The sequence below is a fragment of the Pseudophryne corroboree genome, chromosome 3 (assembly GCF_028390025.1).
Source record: "Pseudophryne corroboree isolate aPseCor3 chromosome 3, aPseCor3.hap2, whole genome shotgun sequence".
Lineage (NCBI taxonomy): Eukaryota > Metazoa > Chordata > Amphibia > Anura > Myobatrachidae > Pseudophryne > Pseudophryne corroboree.
Window position 1 is genome coordinate 686,279,001 of NC_086446.1, and position 13,194 is coordinate 686,292,194.

The 13,194-nt window shown below is 43.5% G+C and overlaps 1 protein-coding gene across 11 annotated transcripts in view; it reads left to right on the forward strand.

Moving 5' to 3' along the window:
• CALHM3 (calcium homeostasis modulator 3) overlaps positions 1-13,194 on the forward strand; it is a 140,569-nt gene that overhangs the window by 72,190 nt on the left and 55,185 nt on the right. For 10 of the 11 annotated variants that reach the window (XM_063961993.1, XM_063961992.1, XM_063961994.1 and 7 more), the window contains 2 exons: positions 10,113-10,148; positions 12,686-12,971. In XM_063961993.1, the coding sequence (XP_063818063.1) occupies positions 12,694-12,971 (278 nt within the window). In that variant the 5' untranslated portion in view covers positions 10,113-10,148; positions 12,686-12,693. Of the gene's footprint in view, positions 1-10,112; positions 10,194-12,685; positions 12,972-13,194 lie in introns of all 11 variants that reach the window. The other variant, XM_063961996.1, reaches the window with a different exon arrangement.

Sequence of the window (13,194 nt, forward strand, 5' to 3'; positions counted from 1 at the left end):
TTTAGGAAATTAAGATATTCACCTGCTCTCTGGCCGTGCAGCAAGGCAGCTGCACGGCATTTATTCTAATCAGCCTTTAGCAGCTGATTGGAGGACTCCTTGTTAAATACACTCCCAGGGCTTCTCACAGACGCCGGTAATAGCTTCCTGCATGCTGCCTTTGTTTGCTGAGAGTCTGTTTCCAGTCCTGCTGTATCCGGTCATTCCAGTCCTCAGAAGTCCGGTATTCGGGAGTTGTCATCTCATCCCAAGAGGTCGTTTGGTTCCCTGGAGTCCTGACTGATCACCGTTTTATATCCAGTGGTGTTCGTGAGTTACGGCTCTGCCGTGTGTTGCGGCTCAGCCGCTTTACCTTTTATATTTTATGTTTGGAGCATTTGCGGAGGGTTCCGCTTCCACAAGTCCTCTCTGGTACTCGGCAGTGCCGGGTAGGAGAATTGGACAAGTGGATATTTTGGTTGTCCTTTTCCCTGGCGGTTTCTCCGCACATATTATAGTTTTGAGTTTGCTTAGCCCCTGGCCTGGTTGTTTAGTTAGAGGGCCTCTTGTTATCACCCTGTCTCGGGTTTCCCTTTGTCTCTCATTAAGACCGGGGGGCATCGAAGTTGGGCAGACATAATCCGCCCTTCAAACGCGGCTGCCAAGGGCTCAAGAAACCATAGTCTCGCAGGGGATTTCTGACAACACGGGTGAGACAACAGAGTTAGGGCGCCAGGGGCTATTTTCCTGTCCTGCTCCCTTCCCCAGCATTCTGTTCCAGTGCTCCGGTCCTTGCCATAAGATCTCCTCTGACCAGAGTGCTGGAATCATAACATTATTACCGGCCATACCAAAACTTAAAATTAAAAGAGGTTTAATTTTTTCTTATTCAGTTTTGTGAGAGTTTATCGGCCTCATGAATCCAACAGGTTTAGGGCCAAATCCTGGTCAGCTCTTAGTCAGCCAGATTCAAGAACTAACTCAGATGGTTCAGGATCTTTCTCTTCGGGTGAAGTCGCAGGAAGATCTTTTGCGAGCTTCCCCAAGGGTAGTCCCTGAACCAAAGATGCATTTGCCTGACCGTTTTTCTGGTGATAGAAAAGAGTTTTTTAATTTTAAAGAATCCTGTAAGCTTTATTTTCGTTTAAGACCAACTTCCTCGGGTACTGAATCTCAGCGGGTCGGGATTATTTTTTCTTTGCTCCTGGGGGATCCTCAGACCTGGGCATTTGGTTTAAAAGCAGAGGATCCGGCATTGTTGTCAGTTGATGCTTTTTTTGAGTCTTTAGGGCTCTTGTATGATGACCCTGATAGAGGGGCGTCCGCTGAAAGTCAGTTGCGCGCTCTCAGACAGGGTAGAAATCCTGCGGAGGTTTATTGTACGGAGTTTCGCCGTTGGTCGAACGACTGTGGCTGGAATGACCCAGCCCTGCGCAGTCAGTTTCGCCTCGGCTTATCAGAGTCTATAAAAGACAGTCTCCTTCAGTACCCCACTCCTGAGACTCTCGATAAACTCATGGAGCTTTCTATTAAGAGTGATCGTCGTCTCAGAGAGCGGAGGGCTGAAAAAGGAGCACCTGTAAGGTCAAGTCCGTGTGTATATTCCATTCCTGAAGATGTAGAGGAGCCCATGCAGATGGGTCTCTCCCGGCTGTCTCCTGAAGAAAGAGCCAGAAGGCAAAATTCTGGTCTTTGTCTGTACTGTGGGGGTAAGGGACATTTTGCTCGTAATTGTCCGAACAAGTCGGGAAACGCTTTGACCAGGTGAATTGTGAGGGGGTTCACCTAGGTCTGCAGCTTATCTCCTCGAATAACTCCCTTTTAGTCCCAGTTAAAGTTTCCTTTGGCAGCCTCAGTTCTTCGGTGTCGGCTTTTGTTGACAGTGGAGCTGCAGGAAACTTTATGGATTTAACTTGGGCTAAGGCCTTAGGCATTCCTCAGTTACCTTTGGGTAGGTGTGTCACCATGCATGGCTTAGATGGGAGTCCGCTGTCTAATGGGATTATTTCTCTCCATACACCCCCTGTACTACTTACAGTAGGAGCTCTACATTCCGAGAAAATCGAGTTCTTTCTTACACATTGCCCAGCAGTTCCAGTTGTTCTGGGTCACCCTTGGCTTGCATTTCATAATCCCACCATTGATTGGCGGTCGGGGGAGATTTCACAATGGGGTACTTTTTGTAATAAGGAATGTATCACGTTTCCAGTCAGAGTAGCAGCTATCATTCCAGAACTCATTCCGGTGGAATACCAGGAGTTTGCTGATGTTTTCTCCAAAGGCAATGCGGACATTCTGCCTCCCCATCGGCCTTATGATTGTGCTATTGAGTTAATTCCTGGTGCCGCATTGCCAAAGGGAATATTATATGCATTATCCGGGCCAGAAACTGCGGCTATGAATGATTATGTAAAGGAGAGCCTTGAGAAAGGATTTATTAGACCATCAAAATCTCCTTTAAGTGCAGGCTTCTTCTTTGTGGAGAAAAAGGATGGCTCGCTTAGACCTTGCATTGATTTTAGAGCCCTGAATAAGATCTCAGTTAAAAACACCTATCCTTTGCCGTTGATTTCTGTACTCTTTGATCAGTTACGTTCTGCTGTGATTTTTTCTAAAATTGACCTTAGAGGAGCGTACAACCTCATCCGAATTAAATCTGGAGATGAGTGGAAAACGGCCTTCAGTACTCAGTCGGGTCACTACGAATACCTGGTGATGCCGTTCGGCCTGTCCAATGCTCCGGCAGTTTTTCAAGACCTCATTAACGATGTGCTCCGTGACTTCCTAGGGAAATTCGTGGTCGTTTACTTAGACGACATCCTGATTTTTTCTGAATCAATGGAACAACATGTTACCCAGGTGCGTCTGGTTCTTCAAAAGTTACGCGAGAATCATTTATATGCCAAGCTGGAGAAGTGTGAGTTTCATGTCACGGAAGTATCTTTTTTAGGGTACATAATTTCCCCTCAGGGATTTTCCATGGAACCAAAGAAACTCCAGGCCATCCTTAGTTGGGCGCAACCCACCAATTTAAAAGCAATTCAGCGCTTTTTAGGGTTTGCGAATTATTATAGGAGGTTCATTCATTCTTTTTCTGACCTGGTTGCTCCCATTGTAGCTCTGACAAAGAAAGGAGCGGATCCTACCAACTGGTCGCGTGAAGCTGAGTTGTCCTTCCGGGCCTTGAAACAAGCCTTTGTCTCGGCTCCAGTCCTCAGACATCCTAATCCGGAATTGCCCTTTGTGGTGGAGGTTGATGCCTCGGAGGTTGGAGTGGGGGCTATCCTTTCTCAAAAGGATCCGGAGTCTCTGGAGTTACATCCTTGTGCCTTTATGTCCAGGAAATTCTCCTTCGCTGAATCCAACTATGACGTTGGTAATCGGGAGTTACTGGCGGTAAAGTGGGCTTTCGAGGAGTGGAGGCATTGGCTGGAGGGAGCAAAAACATACTATTTCGGTATTGACTGACCATAAGAACCTGCAATACATTGAATCGGCTAAGCGGCTTAATGCCCGGCAGGCACGTTGGGCATTATTTTTTACGCGTTTCAAATTTATAATCACTTTCAGGCCTGGTTCCAAGAATACTAAGGCTGATGCCCTGTCACGTAGCTTTCTTCCGGTTCACAATAACAATCCTGTTACCCCCATACTTCCATCTTTGGTCATCTGGGCGGGCCTCACACAAGATTTATTTACCCAGTTAAAACAGCTTCAACACCAAGCTCCTAGAATTACTCCTGCTGGTCGTCTTTACGTCCCTGAGTTTTTGAGAGCTACTGTTTTAACGGAATTCCATGATAACAAAGTTTCGGGGCATCCAGGAGTCTCTAAGACATTGGAGTTAGTCTCTCGCTCAGTATGGTGGCCTGGTCTTTCTAAAGACGTCAAGGAATTTGTTTATTCATGTCAGGTTTGTGCACAGTATAAGGTTCCCCGTTCCTTGCCCATCGGGCAACTTATGCCCTTAAATGTTCCTCTCAGGCCGTGGTCTCATATTTCCATGGATTTTGTGGTTGACCTTCCCCTTTCAGCCGGATTCCGAGTCATATGGGTGGTAGTGGACCGTTTTAGTAAAATGGCTCATTTTATTGCTCTTCCCCGATTGCCTTCTGCCCAAGGGTTGGCAGTTTTTGTTTCTCCGCCATGTATTCAGGCTTCATGGGTTGCCTACTGATATTGTTTCTGATCGGGGTCCACAATTCATCGCACAATTCTGGAAATGTTTTTGTGCCTCTTTGAAGATGAAATTGTCGTTAACATCCGGTTACCACCCACAATCCAACGGGCAAACCGAACGAGTTAACCAATCATTGAAACAATATTTGCGCTTGTATTCAGCCAAACTCCAGAATGATTGGTCCGAGTTTCTTCCGTTGGCTGAATTTGCTTACAATAATTCTTGTCATTCCTCCACTAAAGAGTCTCCATTCTTTTCAGTTTTTGGTTTTCACCCCAGAGCTAATTCTTTTTTTCATCATTCCTCAGTCTCCTCGCTAACCTTAACCTCCCATCTCAGAGCCATTTGGAAAAAGGTGCACCTTGCTCTCAGAAAAGCGGCCTTTCGAGAGAAGAAATTTTCTGACAGGCTCCGACGTCCTTGCACTTTTAAGGTGGGAGATAGGGTGTGGTTGTCGACTCGCAACATCAGGCTTCGACAATCCTCGGCTAGACTGGGACCCAAATTTATTGGGCCATTTCTTATTATTAAAAGAGTCAACCCAGTTGCCTTTCGGTTACGTTTACCAAGATCTCTCAGGATTGGAAATACGTTTCATTGTTCCCTGTTGAAACAATACGTTTCTTCCAGTAGATTTCCTCGGAAGATCTCTCAGGGTAGATCTCCAGTGGATGTACAGGGACAACAGGAGTTCTTGGTAGAGAAGGTTCTCGATTCCAAATTGTCCCGGGGTCGGCTGTATTTTCTAGTTCACTGGAAAGGCTATGGTCCGGAGGAAAGGTCTTGGGTCCTGGATAAGGATCTTCATGCCCCGAGGCTCAAGAGGGCATTTTTTCGGGAATTTCCTCAGAAACCTGGCTTTAGGGGTTCCTTGTCTGCGCGGCCCGGCGCCTAGCAACTAGAGACGCCGTGCGCGTACAGCCGCCGGCTCCCTAGCAACGCTAGACGCCGGGCTCGCTGAGCCGCACGGACCCTAGCAACGGGGACGCCACTGGCGGACTGCGTTCCCCGTTGCTAGGCTTTAGGAAATTAAGATATTCACCTGCTCTCTGGCCGTGCAGCAAGGCAGCTGCACGGCATTTATTCTAATCAGCCTTTAGCAGCTGATTGGAGGACTCCTTGTTAAATACACTCCCAGGGCTTCTCACAGACGCCGGTAATAGCTTCCTGCATGCTGCCTTTGTTTGCTGAGAGTCTGTTTCCAGTCCTGCTGTATCCGGTCATTCCAGTCCTCAGAAGTCCGGTATTCGGGAGTTGTCATCTCATCCCAAGAGGTCGTTTGGTTCCCTGGAGTCCTGACTGATCACCGTTTTATATCCAGTGGTGTTCGTGAGTTACGGCTCTGCCGTGTGTTGCGGCTAAGCCGCTTTACCTTTTATATTTTATGTTTGGAGCATTTGCGGAGGGTTCCGCTTCCACAAGTCCTCTCTGGTACTCGGCGGTGCCGGGTAGGAGAATTGGACAAGTGGATATTTTGGTTGTCCTTTTCCCTGGCGGTTTCTCCGCACATATTATAGTTTTGAGTTTGCTTAGCCCCTGGCCTGGTTGTTTAGTTAGAGGGCCTCTTGTTATCACCCTGTCTCGGGTTTCCCTTTGTCTCTCATTAAGACCGGGGGGCATCGAAGTTGGGCAGACATAATCCGCCCTTCAAACGCGGCTGCCAAGGACTCGAGAAACCATAGTCTCGCAGGGGATTTCTGACAACACGGGTGAGACAACAGAGTTAGGGCGCCAGGGGCTATTTTCCTGTCCTGCTCCCTTCCCCAGCATTTCGTTCCAGTGCTCCGGTCCTTGCCATAAGATCTCCTCTGACCAGAGTGCTGTAATCATAACAAAAACAGCTTTGGTTTTTCCATAAAGTCATTTCTGAATATACTGTAAAGTATAAGATTTTTGGGATTCTGTAGTCAGGGACAGATTGGGAATTGAAAGTGGCCCTGGAAACACTTACAGAAGTGGCCTCACATGGGCAGCACCAGGGGTATACCATGTAACCATGGCGGCAGCATCACCCCTCACATATCGGCCCACCAGGAATCTTCCATGTGAGCCCTATAGCCAATCCACACCTGCATATAGTTTCCCCTTCTTTCATTCTTGCAGCTCCTCCATTATCCGAGGTCCACATCTCTGTTTCCCGGACGCCACAATATGATAGAATATCTTTAAAAGAAATGGCAAAGGTCATTGCTATGATAATTCCTAAATTAGCTGAAGATAGAATATATCTTTTCATTTTTTAAGGGGTGTTTTTGTTCAGGCCTACTGTATGTGGCTATACTATTTAAGCACTTGGCAAATAGACCCGTTTGATTATACCTATCCTCCTTTGACACAAGTTTAAACATCTTCATTGCATACAAAACAGTTACATCATAATTAGCCTTTGCCATAAATTCTATTACACTGTGTAGAAACATCAGTGCTCCAACGCTAGTACCCAGGTCACACTAATACTGCTTTTATATGTAAATGCCGGGTCACACCTGGGTTCTTGTAGCCAACTCCAACACGGATGCGACCCGGCTGGGACCTTGATCAGACTGGTGGCAGGAACCAGCTTATTGCAGAGTCGGTGACGTCAGTGGCCACCACCTGTGGGCCATTTAAAATGTGCCAGCCAATATACTGAATACATATGTGGTACAGCAAGGAGATATAGAATGGATTTAAGATGCACTGCCTGGGACCTGAATGACTGGTCGGTAGTGTCTAGGTCAACAATCAATAGGTCAACATCATATGGTCAACAGTTACAAAAGGTTGACAGGGACAAAAGGTCTACAGAAGAGAGGCCGACATTCAATAAGGTCGACAGGTACCAAAGGTTGACTGATTCAAAAGGGCGAAATTACAATGGTGGACACCATATATTTTTTTTTTTTTGGGGGGGGGGGGGGGGGGGGTTATATGTTTTGTCAACTTTTGCTTGATTTACTATCCACGTGGATTTTGCCCGAAGCGTGGCCAGAGAAGTGAGCCGGCAAGGGTGCGTTTAAACTAATTGCGGTCACATATGATAAAACATACAAAATTACAAACAAAAAAACTGAAAACAAACAAAAAACTTGTGTCAACCATTGTCATGTCGACCTTTTGTATCTATTGACCTTACCCACTATCTACCTTTTACCTGTCGTCTAATGCATGTTGACCATATAGAGTCGACCTAAGTACTGTCTACCTAGACACTGTAGATCTTCTACCACACCCCATGCCCTGCATGCTGTGCTTACACTGGACATGACCATAACCTAATCCTGTTCCTCACTGTTGGGCATAACACTCACTGACAAGACCAATGGCATGACAATCACAATACAATTCTATTATAATCTGTAATGATAAAACGTGACACAACTGATATGCCTTCATTACTAGAAGCACTGCAGAGTATGTTTGTGCATTATAAATAAATAAAACTTACATTAATAATACAATTCTATTATACGCTAAACAATCATTAACATGACATGACCCCTGGACAGGAACATAAATCAATTTTTCTACAGTCAACAGACAAATTTCACAATACAAATCTATTACACCGTATACCAGCGGTGTGCAACTAGTGATCTGAGGGCCAGCTATAGTGCGGCATGTGGCTCCCAGCTTCACAGAAAGCTCCAGCATATCCCCATGAACACCTAGGGCCTGATTCAGAGTTGCTGGCAGATCACACGCAGCTACGATTTCTCATGAATTCTCAAGTGCAAAAATTTGCATGTCCTGCAACGCCCACTTTGCATATCTGAGCAATGCTCAAGTGCGCTTGTGGATCTGATCTCTCCACCATTGGTCGCAACATCGACTCCTCAAGCATTCCCTGCCTGGTGCAGAGTCTCTGTTGTAACTTTACTTACGGCCGCTGTGGCTGAGATGCTGCAAAAAAGATCACAGCCGCCTGCTAAAACATGGCCATGATAACTCCCATAACATGTCACTGATGTCTACAGCAAATGCGCATGCCATCGCAGGCTTTGGTTCGTGCATGCTCAGTATGGGCTTACTGGACTTTTCATGCATGCGTCGTAGCAAAAAATCGGTACTGGGTCCACCTCTGAAACCAGCCCTTAGTTCTAACAGAAATGCCTCCATCTTCATAGAAATATAGAAATAATTGGATAGCACATTTTTAACATACGGTTTGGGCTGCATGAACAGGTCATGATGCTGCTTACAGTAAGTCACAAATGTGAATTTAAGCTTCTGTAAATATGTATCTCCCATAAACCATTCCTATTGTTTTATAATGAACGCAAGGATGAGCCATATCTGCTGACTTATCATTTGAATCTTTTAGTTATTAGCTATATTGTTTTACCAGTAAGGAACCACCAGAGGGCGCCTGCTGTACACACTTTACTACTGTAAAGTCAGATTTGGTGTGACTGTGAAGAGTTCCATTCAGTTGTTTATTCTTATGCTTTTCAGATTCCATGGTCAGAGGACTGGAAGATTTATTTATTTATTTATTTACTAACAGTTTCTTATATAGCGCAGCAAATTCCATTGCGCTTTACAACTGGAAGATGATTTACACCATGCTCATATCATACAGTCAAAACACAATTGCAGCCTTTACACTGCATGCACAGAATCGTTGTAGCATTAAGACAAAAAACAGAGCTTATCAGATCATGGCAGTGATAGGGAGCTGTTTGTGTTAATTAGAGTTAACAATATGGTTGGTAATAGGATTGGTGCTATTTGCTGTGAATGTGATTGGTGCATTGTGGCTGTAAATGTGATTGGTGCAATGTGTCTCTAAATGGGATTGGTGCAATATGGCTGTCAATAGTATTGGTGCAAAGTGGCTGTAACTGGGATTGGTACAGTGTGGCTGTAACTGGGATTGGTACAATGTGGCTGTAACTGGGATTGGTGTAATGTGGCTGCCAATAGGATTGGTGCAATATGGTTGTAAATGGGATTGGTAGAATATGGCTGACAAAGAGACATGTCCTGTGTGGCTGACAATGGGATCTGCCTGCAATTGGATTATATAATATGTAGATGACAAATATGGAAAATGGTAAATATTGTGAAAAATATGAAGCCAAATAAACCCAACAGAATATACAGCAGTTGTATGCTAAATACAGTAGTATGCCTAAAAGAATTGAGTATACCTAACAGTATACACAATATACAGTAATTTGCCAAACAAGATAAAATAGTTTTTGCTTTGGCCCATAAAGATTCCCAGTGCTGTGCACCGAAAATTCCTTGGAAGTGCCAGTAAAGAGCCCCTTGATGCCCCAGCTGGCAGAGTCATCTTTATTTTGCTCTCAATGTAATCCTGGCAGTGCAATGCAGATTATCTTAGTGGCTGGTGTTGAACAGACTTCTCCAATTTGGTGCACACCTCCCTGCTGGCAATTAGCAGTGATAGTGTTAGTGATAGTGCTGGTAGGACGGGTCAGGTCACATAATTAGTTATTAACTACATCCCGGTGGAACATCTGTTTTTCGGTACAGTTGTCCCACAATCAGAGCAATATTGAATTGCTCCAATACTTTAGCATCCACCGCCTCAAGATGTGGCGAGTTGGATTCTTAATTATTGGGGCCACGTTGGAGCTGAATCATGAGTAGGCCCCACTAGAAGAAAAAGCTTGTACAGAGACAGGGATATAAATCTTTCACCCCAGATGCAGCACTCTGAACATGCTTAGAAAATGCAGCACGTAGAAAACAGACATTACATGGTACTGTTCCCATCAATTATTGATAAAAATAAGAATATTGCTAGTAGGGGACAGAAGATGAGATGACACTTGAACTTTTTTCAGATTTATTTTGTTTTTAGCATTGTTCAGTCTTAAAACCAGTTATTCCAGTAACCTTACAAGGTGTGACATCTCATGTATGTGTACGTCTTATTTTCCAAGCAAGTTCACAGCAACATATGACAGCAGGATTTAAAATAATCAAACTTTTGCTTTGACAGAGAGAAAATTCAAGTAGCTCAGATCTATCCTTAAAGGTGAGTGATCAAACCCGAATTAAACCCCGAATCTCTGCACTTGAGGTATGTAAAAAGTTATTTTTGAGCTGAATTAGTAATATTGTATTCTCAATAGTACAATAGGATCTTTGTTCTTAAAAAAAAAAACTACACTTAGCCCAACATAATGTGATTCCATTTTATTACAAATTATGCAATGTTATTATAGTTCTATTATTTATTGTACTCATCAGGATTCAGAGTGACACGGTGCACTTTTGTTTGTTGGAGATAGCAACTAATTTCCAATTAACAGCAATTGTTACTGTAATATTGGACTTTTGATGAATAGCCACAAAATCTAAGCATCCCCAGGGTGTATGTAGGGGTTAACACAGTGACCCCACTTTTCTGGTTGCTATTGTGAGGTTTCTCTAGTGCATTCTGGAACTTGGGCCCAGCAGCTTATGCCATCTACAGATGGCCTTAGAAATTGCAGCCTATAGGCTGCACACCGTAGCATTTACCAGGAGTGGGACCTGTAAGATCCCTCCCAAGCAATGGCTGCTCACACATGCGCTGCTTGATGAATGCTCATGCCCAGTAGCATGGCCAGCCTCTGAACCAGTAATTAAAATTATTTTATCAGCAATCAGTTTATTTGTACATGTCACATTGATAGGCTACATGCTTGTGTGTGTTTTTGAATGCATCTGGGTGAACCTTAATTTCTCATTGGTGTGAGAAGTGGGGATAAGTGGGGTCTAAAACCGGATAATTAACAGATCCTTAAAACCTGTCATCTTCTCGTCACATTTACTAAACAATGTGGAGAGAAATCTTTAAACCACGATTCCTAGTTACAAATTATTTAATGAAGCTTAATGGTTTACCTTTTTTTTTTTTTTTTTTTTTTTTTACACAGCAGGTGACTTTTAATAGCACAGTTTTAAAGTGTTATAAAGAAAAATATTTGGAACCATGGGAATAGGACAATGTGAATAAAATAAAAAATGTTCCTCCTAGTGTAACAGTTATACTGTATAATCATTTTCAGAATTCCTTTGTCATTGGTTAATGACTAGATATTTTATTACTCTGGACAAGAAAAGAATAGTGAAAAAAAAATAATCCCCCAGCACACTGCAAATAGGCCAGCATAAAGAGACATACATTCTGCCTGATGATAGCAATGCAGAGATCTCAGTTGCATGCATTTGCAAATATATGGTAAGCCACCAGCCTCGCAAAACATCTCTGTTTGGTGGTCCCTATGATATATGATAATGGTACCATTATTGAGTCATATATTTTTATCTAAATTGAGAGCTGACTTAACAGGAGGCACCCCGAGATCCTCCAAAATGACACTACAAGGATCAGCATACCTTCCGGCTACTGATCTCATAAATTCCATACAGAACAGCGATACACATGATGGAAATTGCTCAAATCAATGTATAGGCCATCACAGGTGCATGTAAGGGAGGGGTTAATTTAGACAAGAAAAAACAACAAACTTTTTATTACTCTGGTTCTATTCGGTTACAAAGGTTTAGAAAGTAATTGCTGCTACATTGTATTTGCATGTGACTCTATTCCCCGCCATCATGAATGAATACGAAACCACAGATTTAAAACTGGTAATTAATTTCATTCCAAATTAATTCATGTATAACAGAAAGTGAATTATTAAATTTCTAATAAAGCTATAAAGAGTATTTTATTTTGAATCCTGACACATTATCATCAATAGTATTATATTATAATAACAATCTACAACCCCGTAGCCTCAGGATATTATGCTTTTCATGAACGTTGCAATGTTGCAGGTGATATCAATCATTTGATTCAAAATTACTGTGTGTAGCTCCAAAATACTTATAATTCAAAGTTGATCAGATCATTAACATATATGTTGGTAAATCCTGCTGGAAGATGAGATCTTATCACTACAATTACAGTGACGCAGGTGACAATCACAGCTTTCAACCGTCCTGTTGGTGTCATTTGCTTATCTAGTTTGTTTGTGCCCCCACCATGTGTCTCCTTTATCCTGTCTGCAACCAGGGCTGCCAAGAGAAATTCTGGGCCCTGGTACAACAACTTCCTGGGTCCCCCTGCCCCCACTGGGGGAGGGGGGGGGGGGTCGGTGTGTGACCACAGCATGCTGGGGACATGGCCACTCCTCTTTGGGGGCATGTCTATCACATCAGAAGCACCCACTCACAGGAGCATGGCATGCCTCCCAGCCATGGTAGTAGAGAGCCTGGTTGGGCCCAGGTACCTTTCAGGGGGCATGGCTTGATCAAAGAAGGCATGGACCTGGACCCCCACTAGGCCCCTCCATCAGACCTGGGCCCAGGTCATTTGTACCTTCTCCCCCCCTCTTGACGCCACTGTCTGCACCCACCACTTCATCCGGGCAAAATCACGTTGCTATCACTAATATTTACTGTATATGCATAGTTTTGTTTACATTTTCTTTTCCACATATACCTATAGAAAATAGATTGTTTGTTGCGCTAGGCTAGATGTATACAACAGTAAAGTATTTATTGATATTTATTTTCTAGACGCCAACATGGAGCGAGTTATAAAATACTTAAAATCAGGCACAGATGCCAAGATGAACATCATTTGTGGACTTATCATTCTAACCAGCATGGTAACTTACAAGGCATATGAATTTAAGTGCCCATGCTTACCAGGATACAATAAACTTTATGGATTAATGATCCTGATTGCCCCACCCTTGATCTTCTTCTTTGTTGGGATTATTGTCAGCCAGTACTGTGGTATACTGACAATAGAATGCTCTCGACCTGATGGCAACAGAGAGAAAAACAAGAAGGTTTTAAGGTATGTCTAAAATATATGTAAAGGTTTCCTGATACACTTTTACTCTGTATATCATTTCTAAAGTGCTAAATGCCTTCTCCACAATTAAATGTTTGGACCTATCACAGAGCTCCCAGACACATTATATTGAAAGACAAAATCTCCCCTTTAAATGGGATAAAGGGGTAGAGAAGGGTTCCTTATCCGTTACAGCCATTAACAAAAACTGTGTGGGATACATAGG